The 16,554-nt window shown below is 45.5% G+C and overlaps 1 protein-coding gene across 4 annotated transcripts in view; it reads left to right on the forward strand.

Moving 5' to 3' along the window:
* Positions 1–12,263, forward strand: part of LOC115153791 (dihydrolipoyllysine-residue acetyltransferase component of pyruvate dehydrogenase complex, mitochondrial) — a 37,748-nt gene extending 25,485 nt beyond the window's left edge. For 2 of the 4 annotated variants that reach the window (XM_029699372.1, XM_029699373.1), the window contains one exon: positions 1,012–1,961. In XM_029699372.1, coding sequence (XP_029555232.1) covers positions 1,012–1,141 — 130 coding nt within the window. In that variant the 3' untranslated portion in view covers positions 1,142–1,961. Of the gene's footprint in view, positions 1–1,011; positions 1,962–6,954; positions 7,012–7,113; positions 7,251–7,322; positions 7,366–11,313 lie in introns of those variants that run through there. The other 2 variants (XM_029699375.1, XM_029699374.1) reach the window with 2 other exon arrangements.
* Positions 12,264–16,554: the final 4,291 nt, after the last annotated feature.

The raw sequence follows: 16,554 nt of genomic DNA on the forward strand, positions 1-16,554 counted from the left end.
TCTTATGGTCATGAACCCTGACCTTAAGTGAGGCCTGCAGTTCTTTAGATGTTGTTGTGGGTTCTTTTGTGACCTCTTGGAGGAGTCGTCGCTGCGGTCTTGGGGTAATTTTGGTAGGCCGGCCACTCCTGGGAAGGTTCACCACGGTTCCAAATGTTCTCCATTTGTGGATAATGTCTCTCACCGTGGTTCGCTGGAGTCCCAAAGCTTTAGAAATGGCTTTGTAACCCTTTCCAGACTGATAGATGTCAATTACTTTGTTTCTCATCTGTTCCTGAATTTCTTTGGATCGCAACATGATGTCTTGCTTTTTGAGATCTTTTGACCTACTTCACTTTGTCAGACAGGTTATATTTAAGTGATTTGTTGATTCAACAGGTCTGGCAGTAATCAGGCCTGGGTGTGGCTAGTGAAATTGAACTCAGCTTTCCAAAAAATGTGATTAACCAGTAAATTCATGATTTAACAAGGGGGGGCAATTACTTTGTCACATAGGGCCATGAAGGTTCGGATAGCTTTTTCCCCTTAATAAGTAAAATTATCAATTTAACTGCATTTTGTGTTTACTTGGGTTATCGTTGTGTAGTATTACAATTAGTTTGATCTGAAACATTTAAGTGTGACAAATGTGCAAAAAAATTATAAATCAGGAAGGGGGCAAATACATTTTCAGAGTACTGTACTTTACTATACTAGACTATACTACTATTATACTACAATGGTAAATAAAGGGGTGTCAAACTAACGAGTGGATGGTTTCAGCACCACCAGAGATGCAGTAGGTCTGGTTGACGTGACACTGGTTAGATTGACAGGTTGAAGCGATGGTGACCTCATTGACGTGATTTCATAATGTGACGTCATTGTGATATTGACGGGTTAGGGACAGGGCTTTTAAAACTAATGGTGATCGTACTGTGCTCTGTCGTGTGTGTGTGTGTGTGTGTGTGTGTGTGTGTGTGTGTGTGTGTGTGTGTGTGTGTGTGTGTGTGTGTGTGTGTGTGTGTGTAGGTTTAACGTGGCCAGCATGATGTCGGTGACGTTGAGTTGTGACCATCGCGTGGTGGACGGAGCGATCGGAGCTCAGTGGCTCGCAGAGTTCAGGAAGTTCCTGGAGAAGCCTGTCACCATGCTGCTCTGATTGGACAACGCTCTCACCAGGCCATGCTGTGGTTGGCTGCAGCCGTCGGCAAGCTGATCTGATTGGTGGAAACCTTTTCATCATGCTTCTGTGATTAGCTGGCCCACCACAAGGACACTCCCCCTTAAAGGGGTGAGGCAGGACTCACTCCCCTCCCAGAGTATAACACCCCTCCCCATCTCTCGCTCTCTTTATTTATTGCGACCAGGTAGTTACAGTTTAGACCAGAGGCCATAATATCACTCATGTTTATAAAGGGAACTGTTACAGACCCGCCCCTGTGTGTGTGTGTACCCAGAGTAGGGAGATTGTGTTAAAAGCCAAAGTTAGATGGATAATGCCCCCTAGACTCACTCACAGGCCCACTGCAGACCACCCCAGCTCCTCTGAAGCACCATGTGTATGTGAACACATTGACAGGTCTGCAGTTCTGTTGGTTGTATGTTCTCCCTTGTAGTTCGTTAATTGATTGATTGGCCAGAGTTCACTCACCTATATCAAGTCTTTAGAGGGGAAGATCGCCAACCGGCCATGCTGCTTATCTCCAGGTGTGGAGCTGATCTATTGGTACCTTCTATAATGCTGTAGGATTGGTGGAATCTACAGAGTAGGTGGGGCTTTACTTATGACATCACTCCTGACTAAGCTCTCTGCCAATCCCCTTCTTCCCCAGGACATGTTCTTGTTTTCTAACCCTTCATAAAGAACATTCTATTTACATGACATCATCTGTAAACAAGTGAAACGCACAAATATGTGAAGCTGGATATATGGTTTCCATGGAAATTACTGCTGAATAAATTTAAATGAATGAAAATGAGCTACTATGGTGCTGTTGTGGAGAGTCATTCTGTATATAGATTAACTTGGTGTATCTCCCATAGACACCGATGCATTTTATTTTATTTATTTAACCAGGCAAGTTAGTTAAGAACAAATTCTTATTTACAATGACGGCCTACTAAAAGGTCTCCTGCGGGGACGGGGGCCTGGGATTTAAAAAAATTATACAATAAATATAGGACAAAACGCACATCACAACACTACATAAAGAGACTTAAGGCAGCAACACAAAAACATACTACAAACATTATTGGGAAAAGTCAACAGCACAAAGGTCAAGAAGGAAGAGACAACAATACATCATACAAAGCAGCCACAACTGTCAGAGTCCATGATTGAGTCTTGGAATGAAAAGATGGAGATAAAACTGTCCAGTTTGAGTGTTTGTTGCAGCTCGTTCCAGTCGCTAGCTGCAGTGAACTGAAAAGAGGAGCGACCCAGGGATGTGTGTGCTTTGGGGACCTTTAACAGAATGTGACTGGCAGAACGGGTGTTGTATGTGGAGGATGAGGGCTGCAGTAGATATCTCAGATAGGGGGGAGTGAACGGGTGTTGTATGTGGAGGATGAGGGCTGTAGTAGATATCTCAGATAGGGGGGAGTGAACGGGTGTTGTATGTGGAGGATGAGGGCTGTAGTAGATATCTCAGATAGGGGGGAGTGAACGGGTGTTGTATGGGGAGGATGAGGGCCGCAGTAGATATCCAATTTTATTGGTCACATGGTTAGCAGATTTTATTTATTTTACCTTTATTTAACCAGGAGGCCAGTTGAGAACAAGTCCTTTATTTAACCAGGTAGGCTAGTTGAGAACAAGTTCTCATTTGCTACTGCGACCTGGCCAAGATGAAGCAAAGCAGTTCGACACAAACAACAACACAGAGTTACACATGGAATAAACAAAACATACAGTCAATAATACAGTAGAAAAATAAGTCTATATACAGTATGAGCAAATGAGGGGAGGTAAAGGCAAAAAAAGGCCATGGTGGCAAAGTAAATACAATATAGTAAGTAAAACACTGGAATGGTAGATTTGCAGTGGAAGAAAGTGCAAAGTAGAAATAATGGGGTGCAAAGGAGCAAAATAAATAAATACAGTAGGGGAAGAGGTAGTTGTTTGGGCTAAATTATAGATGGGCTATGTACAGGTGCAGTAATCTGTGAGCTGCTCTGACAGCTGGTGCTTAAAGCTAGTGAGGGAGACGTGTTTCCAGTTTCAGAGATTTTTGTAGTTCATTCCCGTCATTGGCAGCAGAGAACTGGAAGGAGAGACGACCAAAGGAGGAGTTGGCTTTAGGGGTGACCAGAGAGATATACCTGCTGGAGCGCGTGCTCCAGGTGGGTGCTGCCATGGTGACCAGTGAGCTGAGATAAGGGGGGACTTTACCTAGCAGGGTCTTGTAGATGACCTGGAGCCAGTGGGTTTGGCGACGAGTATGAAGCGAGGGCCAGCCAACGAGAGCGTACAGGTCGCAGTGGTGGGTAGTATATGGGGCTTTGGTGACAAAACGGATGGCACTGTGATAGACTGCATCCAATTTGCTGAGTTGAGTGTTGGAGGCTATTTTGTAAATGACATCGCCGAAGTCAAGGATCGGTAGGATGGTCAGTTTGGCAGCATGAGTGAAGGATGCTTTGTTGCAAAATATTCTAGATTCTAGATATAACTTTGGATTGGAGATGTTTGATGTGAGTCTGGAAGGAGAGTTTACAGTCTAACCAGACACCTAGGTATTTGTAGTTGTCCACATATTCTAAGTCAGAGCCGTCCAGAGTAGTGATGCTAGTCGGGCGGGCAGGTGCAGGCAGCGATCGGTTGAAGAGCATGCATTTAGTTTTACTAACGTTTAAGAGCAGTTGGAGGCCACGGACGGAGAGTTGTATGGCATTGAAGCTCGTCTAGAGGGTAGTTAACACAGTGTCCAAAGAAGGGCCAGATATATACAGAATGGTGTCGTCTGCGTAGAGGTGGATCAGAGAATCACCAGCAGCAAGAGCAACATCATTGATGTATACAGAGATGAGAGTCGGCCTAATAATTGAACTCTGTGGCACCCCCATAGAGACTACCAGAGGTCCGGACAACAGGCCCTCCGATTTGACACGCTGAACTCTATCTGAGAAGTAGTTGGTGAACCAGGGGATGCAATCATTTGAGAAACCAAGGCTATGGAGTCTGCCGATGAGGATGTGGTGATTGACAGAGTCGAAAGCCTTGGCCAGGTCGATGAATACGGCTGCACAGTACTGTTTCTTGATGTTAATGCGAGTGTAGCGAAATGCTTATCTCATAAGGGGATGACAAGTTTACAGAGGAGTATAGAGTGCAGTGATGTGTCCTATAAGGAGCATTGGTGGCAAATCTGATGGCCGAATGGTAAAGAACATCTACCCACTCGAGAGCACCCTTACCTGCCGATCTATAAATTATGTCTCTGTAATCTAGCATGGGTAGGACGGTCATCTGAATCAGGGTTAGGTTGGTAGCTGGGGTGAAAGAGGAGCGATTACTATAGAGGAAACCAAGTCTAGATTTAACTTTAGCCTGCAGCTTTGATATCTGCTGAGAGAAGGACAGTGTACCGTCTACCCATACTCCCAAGTACTTGTATGAGGTGACTACCTCAAGCTCTAAACCCTCAGAGGTAGTAATCACACCTGTGGGAAGAGGGGCATTCTTCTTACCAAACCACATGACCTTTGTTTTGGAGGTGTTCAGAACAAGGTTGGGGGTAGAGAAAGCTTGTTGGACACTAAGAAAGCATTCATTAGGGCTGTAGTATATCCTATAGGACACCATATTTGGTCAGAGAGCGACGTCTTCATGGCACGCCGGTGACGCGGACGGCAATCACTTGAATAACTGTATCTTTGTCAAATAAGCACCAATCGGGGTCAAACAAAGCTTGTGTGTGTGTGTGTGTGTGTACTATGTTTAATATTTTTGGACCATTGTCTTCTCTGAAAACAGATACTGACAGGAGGAGCAATATGAGTCTGTCAGAGGTCGTCACGCTGGAAGGGGACGTGTGGACAACCAAAGCTTCCAACGAAGAAGCAGGTGTCCCTTCCAGTGATGTGGAGCTGACCTTGGACCTGGTACCAGTAAGGATGGCCTTTACGGAGGTGGTAAGACCCTCGCTCCTTGATATAGAAATCCTTCGACTTCACTGCCTCTTCAACGGTAAGGTCTGTTGCACCATAGGGACACTTGACCTCTACCAGACCATCCGGTGAGGATGCCTCTAGCACTGAGGTGCAGTGCCTTAGACCGCTGCGCCACTCGGGAGCCCAGCTGTAGAATTTTTAAGTACATTTTCACATCAGGACAAGCGCAACTTTTCCATAACTTGTGATTTTATCAATTAAACGTTTATCACTTGATATATCAATCATATGGTGGGAAGGATCCTATAAATTCACTGTGTGAATGCATGTACCACTCTGAATAAATAAACACTGTGCTTTTGAAGATTTGTCTCTGGTCATGAAACTAGAATACAGACTGGATGTCTAAACTAAGTCCATTCTGAATGTCAACAGACTTTTAGATTCATTCTCATCAAGGACAACATTCTAGAACTGAGTTATCACCCATCTAAGTCTTGTATCCGGGGTAACCTGGTTCATCATTATATAATGGATTAAGTGACTATTTCCTTGTAGAATGTTGACAGCACTATAGAACACATTGTATTGCTAAGATGCTCAAACTGAATTTAATAGCGACACTCACCAACACAGGATAAAAGTTATCCCTCATGCTGGCACAGACCAAACCGGTATGTTACCCCTCACTATAGCTGCTCTTCTCCACATGGCCAGACTTCTGGTGGTCTCCCCCACATGGCCAGACTTCTGGTGGTCTCCTCCACATGGCCAGACTTCTAGTGGTCTTCTCCACATGGCCAGACTTCTAGTGGTCTACTCCACATGGCCAGACTTCTAGTGGTCTACTCCCCATGGCCAGACTTCTAGTGGTCTTCTCCACATGGCCAGACTTCTGGTGGTCTCCTCCACATGGCCAGACTTCTGGTGGTCTCCTCCACATGGCCAGACTTCTAGTGGTCTTCTCCATATGGCCAGACTCCTAGTGGTCTCCTCCACATGGCCAGACTTCTAGTGGTGTCCTCCACATGCCAGACTTCTGGTGGTCTTCTCCACATGGCCAGACTTCTGGTGGTCTTCTCCACATGGCCAGACTTCTAGTGGTCTTCTCCACATGGCCAGACTTCTAGTGGTCTGCTCCACATGGCCAGACTTCTGGTGGTCTTCTCCACATGGCCAGACTTCTGGTGGTCTTCTCCACATGGCCAGACTTCTAGGGGTCTGCTCCACATGGCCAGACTTCTGGTGGTCTTCTCCACATGGCCAGACTTCTAGTGGTCTCCTCCACATGGCCAGACTTCTAGTGGTCTTCTCCACATGGCCAGACTTCTAGTGGTCTCCACATGGCCAGACTTCTAGTGGTCTCCTCCACATGGCCAGACTTATAGTGGTCTCCTCCACATGGCCAGACTTCTATTGGTCTTCTCCACATGGCCAGACTTCTGGTGGTCTTCTCCACATGGCCAGACTTCTAGTGGTCTTCTCCACATGGCCAGACTTCTAGTGGTCTTCTCCACAATGCCAGACTTCTAGTGGTCTTCTCCACATGGCCAGACTTCTAGTGGTCTTCTCCACATGGCCAGACTTCTGGTGGTCTTCTCCCCTTTTAATGCTCTTATGCTCATCCTTAAAAAATGCCATAAGGTCTGAAATAGACACTAAAGTCGACATACTTTACAAACATATTTAGACGAAGTCATACTAAAATATATTTTGCTCTCCTAACTAGCTAGCTAAAGTGTAGTCAGTGGCTAGCTAAGAGAGAGAAAGGGGATGGAAGAAGTTCAACAGTCTGTCAATTTCAATACAGCACATGGATTCATCATAGATTGGGCACAACTCTCTGCTATCAGCTCTGATGTCTCAGCCCTGGCTGCCAAGGCCCGCGACGGGAAACTCCAGCCGCACCAGTTCCAGGTAACTACACACACTGAAACAAATGTGTTAAACACATCCTATACACTCACACAGCATTAGTTGGTCCCACAGGTTCCAGAATCCTCTAAAACTGTGTTTCAGGGAGGCACGTTTACCATCTCTAACCTGGGAATGTTTGGCGTCAAGAACTTCTCAGCGATCATCAACCCTCCCCAGGCCTGTATCCTGGCAGTAGGGGGCTCAGAGAAGAGACTGCTGCCCGCTGACAATGAGAAAGGGTAACTACACTACTACTATAACTACACTATACTAGACTATAGTACTACCCCAGGCATGTATACTGGCAGTAGGGGGCTCAGAGAAGAGACTGCTGCCCGCTGACAATGAGAAAGGGTAACTACACTAGGACATACATTGTATATGCTGTACTCCATCTACACTATACTACCTCTACACATACAGTGCATTCAGAAAGTATTCAGACCCCTTGACTTCTTCCACATTGTGTTATGTTACAGCCTTATTCTTAAATGGATTTGTATCTGTATTTATTTAATCCATCTACACACAATACCCCATAATGACATCACAATACCCCATAATGACATCACAATACCCCACAATGACATCACAATACCCCATAATGACAAAGCGAAAACAGATTTTTTAAATTTTTGCAAATATATAAAAATTATACAGAAATACCTTATTTACATAAGTATTCAAACCATTTGCTATGAGACTCGAAATTGAGCTCAGAAGCATCCTGTTTCCATTGATCATCCTTGAGATCAAATCAAAAATCTAAATCAAATTGTATTTGTTACATGCGCCTAATACAACAGGTGTAGACCTTACAGTGAAATACTTACTTACAAGCCCTTAACCAACAATGCTTTCAGAAGTTAAGAAAAAAAATGAAAATAAGTGTTAAGTAAAAAATAGAAATAAAAGTAGGAAATTAAAGTAACAAATAATTAACCAGCAGCAATAAGTAAAAAATAGGAAATAAAAGTAGGAAATTAAAGTAACAAATAATTAACCTGCAGCAATAAAATAACAAGCTAGACTATATACAGGGGGCTACCGGTACAGAGTCGATGTGCGGGGGCACCGGTTAGTTGAGGTAATATGTACATGTATGTAGAGTTATAGTGACTATGATTATAAACAGAGTAGCAGCAGTGTAAAAGAGGGGTCTGGGTAGCCCTTTGATTAGCTGTTCAGGAGTCTTATGGCTTGGGGGTAGAAGCTGTTAATAAGCCTTTTAGACCTCAACTTGGTGCTCCGGTACCACTTGGCGCTCCGGTACAGCTTGGTGCTCCGGTACCGCTTGCCGCTCCGGTACCGCTTGGTGCTCCGGTACCGCTTGCCGTGTGGTAGCAGAGAGAACTGTCTATGACTAAGGTGGCTGGAGTCTTTGACAATTTATTTTTAGGGTCTTCCTCTGACACCGCCTGGTAGAGGTCCTGGATGGCAGGAAGCTTGGCCCCAGTTATGTACTGGGCTGTACACGCACTACCCTCTGTAGTGCCTTGCGGTCGGAGGCCGAGCAGTTGCCATACCAGGCAGTGATGCAGCCAGTCAGGATGCTCTCGGTGGTGCAGCTGTAGAACCTTTTTGAGGATCTGAGGACGCATGTCGAATCTTTTCAGTCTCCTGAAAGGGAATAGGTTTTTTCATGCCCTCTTCACAACTGTCTTGGTGTGTTTGGCCCATGATAGTTTTTTTGGTGATGTGGACACCAAGGAACTTGAAGCTCTCAACCTGCTTCACTACTGCCCCATCGATGAGAATGGGGGCGTGCTCAGTCCTCCTTTTCCTGTAGTCCACAATCATCTCCTTTGTCTTGATTACGTTGAGGGAGAGGTTGTTGTCCTGGCAGCACACGAAAAGGTTTCTGACCACCTCCCTATAGGCTGTCTTGTCGGTGATCAGGCCTTCCACTGTTGTGTCATCGGCAAACTTGATGATGGTGTTGGAGTCGTGCCTGGCCATGCAGTCATGAGTGAACAGGGAGTACAGGAGGGGACTGAGCACGCACCCCTGAGGGGCCCCCGTGTTGAGGATCAGCGTGGCAGATGTGTTGTTGCCTACCCTCACCACCTGGGGGCGACCCGTCAGGAACTCCAGGATCCAGTTGCAGAGGAAGGTGTATAGTCCCAGGGTCCTTAGCTTAGTGATGAGGTTTGAGGGCACTATGGTGTTGAACGCTGAGCTGTAGTCAATGAACAGCATTCTCACATGTTCCTTTTGTCCAGGTGGGAAAGGGCAGTGTGGAGTGCAATAGAGATTGCATCATCTGTGGATCTGTTTGGGCGGTATGCAAATTGGAGTGGGTCTAGGGTTTCTGGGATAATGATGTTGATGTGAGCCATGACCAGCCTTTCAAAGCACTTCATGGCTACAGACGTGAGTGCTACGGGTCTGTAGTCATTTAGGCAGGTTACCTTAGTGTTCTTGGGCACTTGGACTATGGTGGTCTGCTTGAAACATGTAGGTATTACAGACTCAATCAGGGACAGGTTGAAAATGTCAGTGAAGATACTTGCCAGTTGGTCAGCGCATGCTCGTAGTATACGTCCTGGTAATCCGTCTGGCCCCGCAGCCTTGTGAATGTTGACCTGTTTAAAGGTCTTACTCACATCGGCTACGGAGAGCGTGATCACACAGTCGTCCAGAACAGCTGGAGCTCTCATGCATGTTTGTGTTACTTGCCTCGAAGCGAGCGTAGAAGTAGTTTAGCTCGTCTGGTAGGCTCGTGTCACTGGGCATTTTGTGGCTGTGCTTTCCTATATACCAACGGTCACGCCACAGCATCTCAATCGGATTCAAGTCCAGACTTTGACTAGGCCACTCCAAAACCTTCATTTTGTTTTTTTTAAGCCATTCAGAGGTGGACTTGCTGGTGTGTTTTGGATCATTGTCCTGCTGCAGAACCCAAGTGCGCTTCAGCTTGAGGTCACGAACTGATGGCCGGACGTTCTCCTTCAGGATGTTTTGGTAGAGAGCAGAATTCACGGTTCTATCAATCCCAGCAAGTCGTCCAGGTCCTGAAGCAGCAAAGCAGCCCCAGACCATCACACTACCACCACCATATTGGACTGTTGGTATGATGTTCTTTTTCTGAAATGCTGTGTTACTTTTACGCCAGATGTAACGGGACGCACACCGTCCAAAAGTTCAACTTTTGTCTCGTCAGTCCACAGAATATTTTCCCAAAATCAAGATGTTTTTTTGCCAAAAGTGAGACAAGCCTTTGTTCTTTTTGGTCAGCAGTGGTTTTCGCCTTAGAACTCTGGCATGGATGCCTTTCTTGCCCAGTCTCTTTCTTATGGTCATGAACCCTGACCTTAAGTGAGGCCTGCAGTTCTTTAGATGTTGTTGTGGGTTCTTTTGTGACCTCTTGGAGGAGTCGTCGCTGCGGTCTTGGGGTAATTTTGGTAGGCCGGCCACTCCTGGGAAGGTTCACCACGGTTCCAAATGTTCTCCATTTGTGGATAATGTCTCTCACCGTGGTTCGCTGGAGTCCCAAAGCTTTAGAAATGGCTTTGTAACCCTTTCCAGACTGATAGATGTCAATTACTTTGTTTCTCATCTGTTCCTGAATTTCTTTGGATCGCAACATGATGTCTTGCTTTTTGAGATCTTTTGACCTACTTCACTTTGTCAGACAGGTTATATTTAAGTGATTTGTTGATTCAACAGGTCTGGCAGTAATCAGGCCTGGGTGTGGCTAGTGAAATTGAACTCAGCTTTCCAAAAAATGTGATTAACCAGTAAATTCATGATTTAACAAGGGGGGGCAATTACTTTGTCACATAGGGCCATGAAGGTTCGGATAGCTTTTTCCCCTTAATAAGTAAAATTATCAATTTAACTGCATTTTGTGTTTACTTGGGTTATCGTTGTGTAGTATTACAATTAGTTTGATCTGAAACATTTAAGTGTGACAAATGTGCAAAAAAATTATAAATCAGGAAGGGGGCAAATACATTTTCAGAGTACTGTACTTTACTATACTAGACTATACTACTATTATACTACAATGGTAAATAAAGGGGTGTCAAACTAACGAGTGGATGGTTTCAGCACCACCAGAGATGCAGTAGGTCTGGTTGACGTGACACTGGTTAGATTGACAGGTTGAAGCGATGGTGACCTCATTGACGTGATTTCATAATGTGACGTCATTGTGATATTGACGGGTTAGGGACAGGGCTTTTAAAACTAATGGTGATCGTACTGTGCTCTGTCGTGTGTGTGTGTGTGTGTGTGTGTGTGTGTGTGTGTGTGTGTGTGTGTGTGTGTGTGTGTGTGTGTGTGTGTGTGTGTGTGTAGGTTTAACGTGGCCAGCATGATGTCGGTGACGTTGAGTTGTGACCATCGCGTGGTGGACGGAGCGATCGGAGCTCAGTGGCTCGCAGAGTTCAGGAAGTTCCTGGAGAAGCCTGTCACCATGCTGCTCTGATTGGACAACGCTCTCACCAGGCCATGCTGTGGTTGGCTGCAGCCGTCGGCAAGCTGATCTGATTGGTGGAAACCTTTTCATCATGCTTCTGTGATTAGCTGGCCCACCACAAGGACACTCCCCCTTAAAGGGGTGAGGCAGGACTCACTCCCCTCCCAGAGTATAACACCCCTCCCCATCTCTCGCTCTCTTTATTTATTGCGACCAGGTAGTTACAGTTTAGACCAGAGGCCATAATATCACTCATGTTTATAAAGGGAACTGTTACAGACCCGCCCCTGTGTGTGTGTGTACCCAGAGTAGGGAGATTGTGTTAAAAGCCAAAGTTAGATGGATAATGCCCCCTAGACTCACTCACAGGCCCACTGCAGACCACCCCAGCTCCTCTGAAGCACCATGTGTATGTGAACACATTGACAGGTCTGCAGTTCTGTTGGTTGTATGTTCTCCCTTGTAGTTCGTTAATTGATTGATTGGCCAGAGTTCACTCACCTATATCAAGTCTTTAGAGGGGAAGATCGCCAACCGGCCATGCTGCTTATCTCCAGGTGTGGAGCTGATCTATTGGTACCTTCTATAATGCTGTAGGATTGGTGGAATCTACAGAGTAGGTGGGGCTTTACTTATGACATCACTCCTGACTAAGCTCTCTGCCAATCCCCTTCTTCCCCAGGACATGTTCTTGTTTTCTAACCCTTCATAAAGAACATTCTATTTACATGACATCATCTGTAAACAAGTGAAACGCACAAATATGTGAAGCTGGATATATGGTTTCCATGGAAATTACTGCTGAATAAATTTAAATGAATGAAAATGAGCTACTATGGTGCTGTTGTGGAGAGTCATTCTGTATATAGATTAACTTGGTGTATCTCCCATAGACACCGATGCATTTTATTTTATTTATTTAACCAGGCAAGTTAGTTAAGAACAAATTCTTATTTACAATGACGGCCTACTAAAAGGTCTCCTGCGGGGACGGGGGCCTGGGATTTAAAAAAATTATACAATAAATATAGGACAAAACGCACATCACAACACTACATAAAGAGACTTAAGGCAGCAACACAAAAACATACTACAAACATTATTGGGAAAAGTCAACAGCACAAAGGTCAAGAAGGAAGAGACAACAATACATCATACAAAGCAGCCACAACTGTCAGAGTCCATGATTGAGTCTTGGAATGAAAAGATGGAGATAAAACTGTCCAGTTTGAGTGTTTGTTGCAGCTCGTTCCAGTCGCTAGCTGCAGTGAACTGAAAAGAGGAGCGACCCAGGGATGTGTGTGCTTTGGGGACCTTTAACAGAATGTGACTGGCAGAACGGGTGTTGTATGTGGAGGATGAGGGCTGCAGTAGATATCTCAGATAGGGGGGAGTGAACGGGTGTTGTATGTGGAGGATGAGGGCTGTAGTAGATATCTCAGATAGGGGGGAGTGAACGGGTGTTGTATGTGGAGGATGAGGGCTGTAGTAGATATCTCAGATAGGGGGGAGTGAACGGGTGTTGTATGGGGAGGATGAGGGCCGCAGTAGATATCCAATTTTATTGGTCACATGGTTAGCAGATTTTATTTATTTTACCTTTATTTAACCAGGAGGCCAGTTGAGAACAAGTCCTTTATTTAACCAGGTAGGCTAGTTGAGAACAAGTTCTCATTTGCTACTGCGACCTGGCCAAGATGAAGCAAAGCAGTTCGACACAAACAACAACACAGAGTTACACATGGAATAAACAAAACATACAGTCAATAATACAGTAGAAAAATAAGTCTATATACAGTATGAGCAAATGAGGGGAGGTAAAGGCAAAAAAAGGCCATGGTGGCAAAGTAAATACAATATAGTAAGTAAAACACTGGAATGGTAGATTTGCAGTGGAAGAAAGTGCAAAGTAGAAATAATGGGGTGCAAAGGAGCAAAATAAATAAATACAGTAGGGGAAGAGGTAGTTGTTTGGGCTAAATTATAGATGGGCTATGTACAGGTGCAGTAATCTGTGAGCTGCTCTGACAGCTGGTGCTTAAAGCTAGTGAGGGAGACGTGTTTCCAGTTTCAGAGATTTTTGTAGTTCATTCCCGTCATTGGCAGCAGAGAACTGGAAGGAGAGACGACCAAAGGAGGAGTTGGCTTTAGGGGTGACCAGAGAGATATACCTGCTGGAGCGCGTGCTCCAGGTGGGTGCTGCCATGGTGACCAGTGAGCTGAGATAAGGGGGGACTTTACCTAGCAGGGTCTTGTAGATGACCTGGAGCCAGTGGGTTTGGCGACGAGTATGAAGCGAGGGCCAGCCAACGAGAGCGTACAGGTCGCAGTGGTGGGTAGTATATGGGGCTTTGGTGACAAAACGGATGGCACTGTGATAGACTGCATCCAATTTGCTGAGTTGAGTGTTGGAGGCTATTTTGTAAATGACATCGCCGAAGTCAAGGATCGGTAGGATGGTCAGTTTGGCAGCATGAGTGAAGGATGCTTTGTTGCAAAATATTCTAGATTCTAGATATAACTTTGGATTGGAGATGTTTGATGTGAGTCTGGAAGGAGAGTTTACAGTCTAACCAGACACCTAGGTATTTGTAGTTGTCCACATATTCTAAGTCAGAGCCGTCCAGAGTAGTGATGCTAGTCGGGCGGGCAGGTGCAGGCAGCGATCGGTTGAAGAGCATGCATTTAGTTTTACTAACGTTTAAGAGCAGTTGGAGGCCACGGACGGAGAGTTGTATGGCATTGAAGCTCGTCTAGAGGGTAGTTAACACAGTGTCCAAAGAAGGGCCAGATATATACAGAATGGTGTCGTCTGCGTAGAGGTGGATCAGAGAATCACCAGCAGCAAGAGCAACATCATTGATGTATACAGAGATGAGAGTCGGCCTAATAATTGAACTCTGTGGCACCCCCATAGAGACTACCAGAGGTCCGGACAACAGGCCCTCCGATTTGACACGCTGAACTCTATCTGAGAAGTAGTTGGTGAACCAGGGGATGCAATCATTTGAGAAACCAAGGCTATGGAGTCTGCCGATGAGGATGTGGTGATTGACAGAGTCGAAAGCCTTGGCCAGGTCGATGAATACGGCTGCACAGTACTGTTTCTTGATGTTAATGCGAGTGTAGCGAAATGCTTATCTCATAAGGGGATGACAAGTTTACAGAGGAGTATAGAGTGCAGTGATGTGTCCTATAAGGAGCATTGGTGGCAAATCTGATGGCCGAATGGTAAAGAACATCTACCCACTCGAGAGCACCCTTACCTGCCGATCTATAAATTATGTCTCTGTAATCTAGCATGGGTAGGACGGTCATCTGAATCAGGGTTAGGTTGGTAGCTGGGGTGAAAGAGGAGCGATTACTATAGAGGAAACCAAGTCTAGATTTAACTTTAGCCTGCAGCTTTGATATCTGCTGAGAGAAGGACAGTGTACCGTCTACCCATACTCCCAAGTACTTGTATGAGGTGACTACCTCAAGCTCTAAACCCTCAGAGGTAGTAATCACACCTGTGGGAAGAGGGGCATTCTTCTTACCAAACCACATGACCTTTGTTTTGGAGGTGTTCAGAACAAGGTTGGGGGTAGAGAAAGCTTGTTGGACACTAAGAAAGCATTCATTAGGGCTGTAGTATATCCTATAGGACACCATATTTGGTCAGAGAGCGACGTCTTCATGGCACGCCGGTGACGCGGACGGCAATCACTTGAATAACTGTATCTTTGTCAAATAAGCACCAATCGGGGTCAAACAAAGCTTGTGTGTGTGTGTGTGTGTGTACTATGTTTAATATTTTTGGACCATTGTCTTCTCTGAAAACAGATACTGACAGGAGGAGCAATATGAGTCTGTCAGAGGTCGTCACGCTGGAAGGGGACGTGTGGACAACCAAAGCTTCCAACGAAGAAGCAGGTGTCCCTTCCAGTGATGTGGAGCTGACCTTGGACCTGGTACCAGTAAGGATGGCCTTTACGGAGGTGGTAAGACCCTCGCTCCTTGATATAGAAATCCTTCGACTTCACTGCCTCTTCAACGGTAAGGTCTGTTGCACCATAGGGACACTTGACCTCTACCAGACCATCCGGTGAGGATGCCTCTAGCACTGAGGTGCAGTGCCTTAGACCGCTGCGCCACTCGGGAGCCCAGCTGTAGAATTTTTAAGTACATTTTCACATCAGGACAAGCGCAACTTTTCCATAACTTGTGATTTTATCAATTAAACGTTTATCACTTGATATATCAATCATATGGTGGGAAGGATCCTATAAATTCACTGTGTGAATGCATGTACCACTCTGAATAAATAAACACTGTGCTTTTGAAGATTTGTCTCTGGTCATGAAACTAGAATACAGACTGGATGTCTAAACTAAGTCCATTCTGAATGTCAACAGACTTTTAGATTCATTCTCATCAAGGACAACATTCTAGAACTGAGTTATCACCCATCTAAGTCTTGTATCCGGGGTAACCTGGTTCATCATTATATAATGGATTAAGTGACTATTTCCTTGTAGAATGTTGACAGCACTATAGAACACATTGTATTGCTAAGATGCTCAAACTGAATTTAATAGCGACACTCACCAACACAGGATAAAAGTTATCCCTCATGCTGGCACAGACCAAACCGGTATGTTACCCCTCACTATAGCTGCTCTTCTCCACATGGCCAGACTTCTGGTGGTCTCCCCCACATGGCCAGACTTCTGGTGGTCTCCTCCACATGGCCAGACTTCTAGTGGTCTTCTCCACATGGCCAGACTTCTAGTGGTCTACTCCACATGGCCAGACTTCTAGTGGTCTACTCCCCATGGCCAGACTTCTAGTGGTCTTCTCCACATGGCCAGACTTCTGGTGGTCTCCTCCACATGGCCAGACTTCTGGTGGTCTCCTCCACATGGCCAGACTTCTAGTGGTCTTCTCCATATGGCCAGACTCCTAGTGGTCTCCTCCACATGGCCAGACTTCTAGTGGTGTCCTCCACATGCCAGACTTCTGGTGGTCTTCTCCACATGGCCAGACTTCTGGTGGTCTTCTCCACATGGCCAGACTTCTAGTGGTCTTCTCCACATGGCCAGACTTCTAGTGGTCTGCTCCACATGGCCAGACTTCTG

This window comes from Salmo trutta, chromosome 19, assembly GCF_901001165.1.
Source record: "Salmo trutta chromosome 19, fSalTru1.1, whole genome shotgun sequence".
NCBI lineage: Eukaryota > Metazoa > Chordata > Actinopteri > Salmoniformes > Salmonidae > Salmo > Salmo trutta.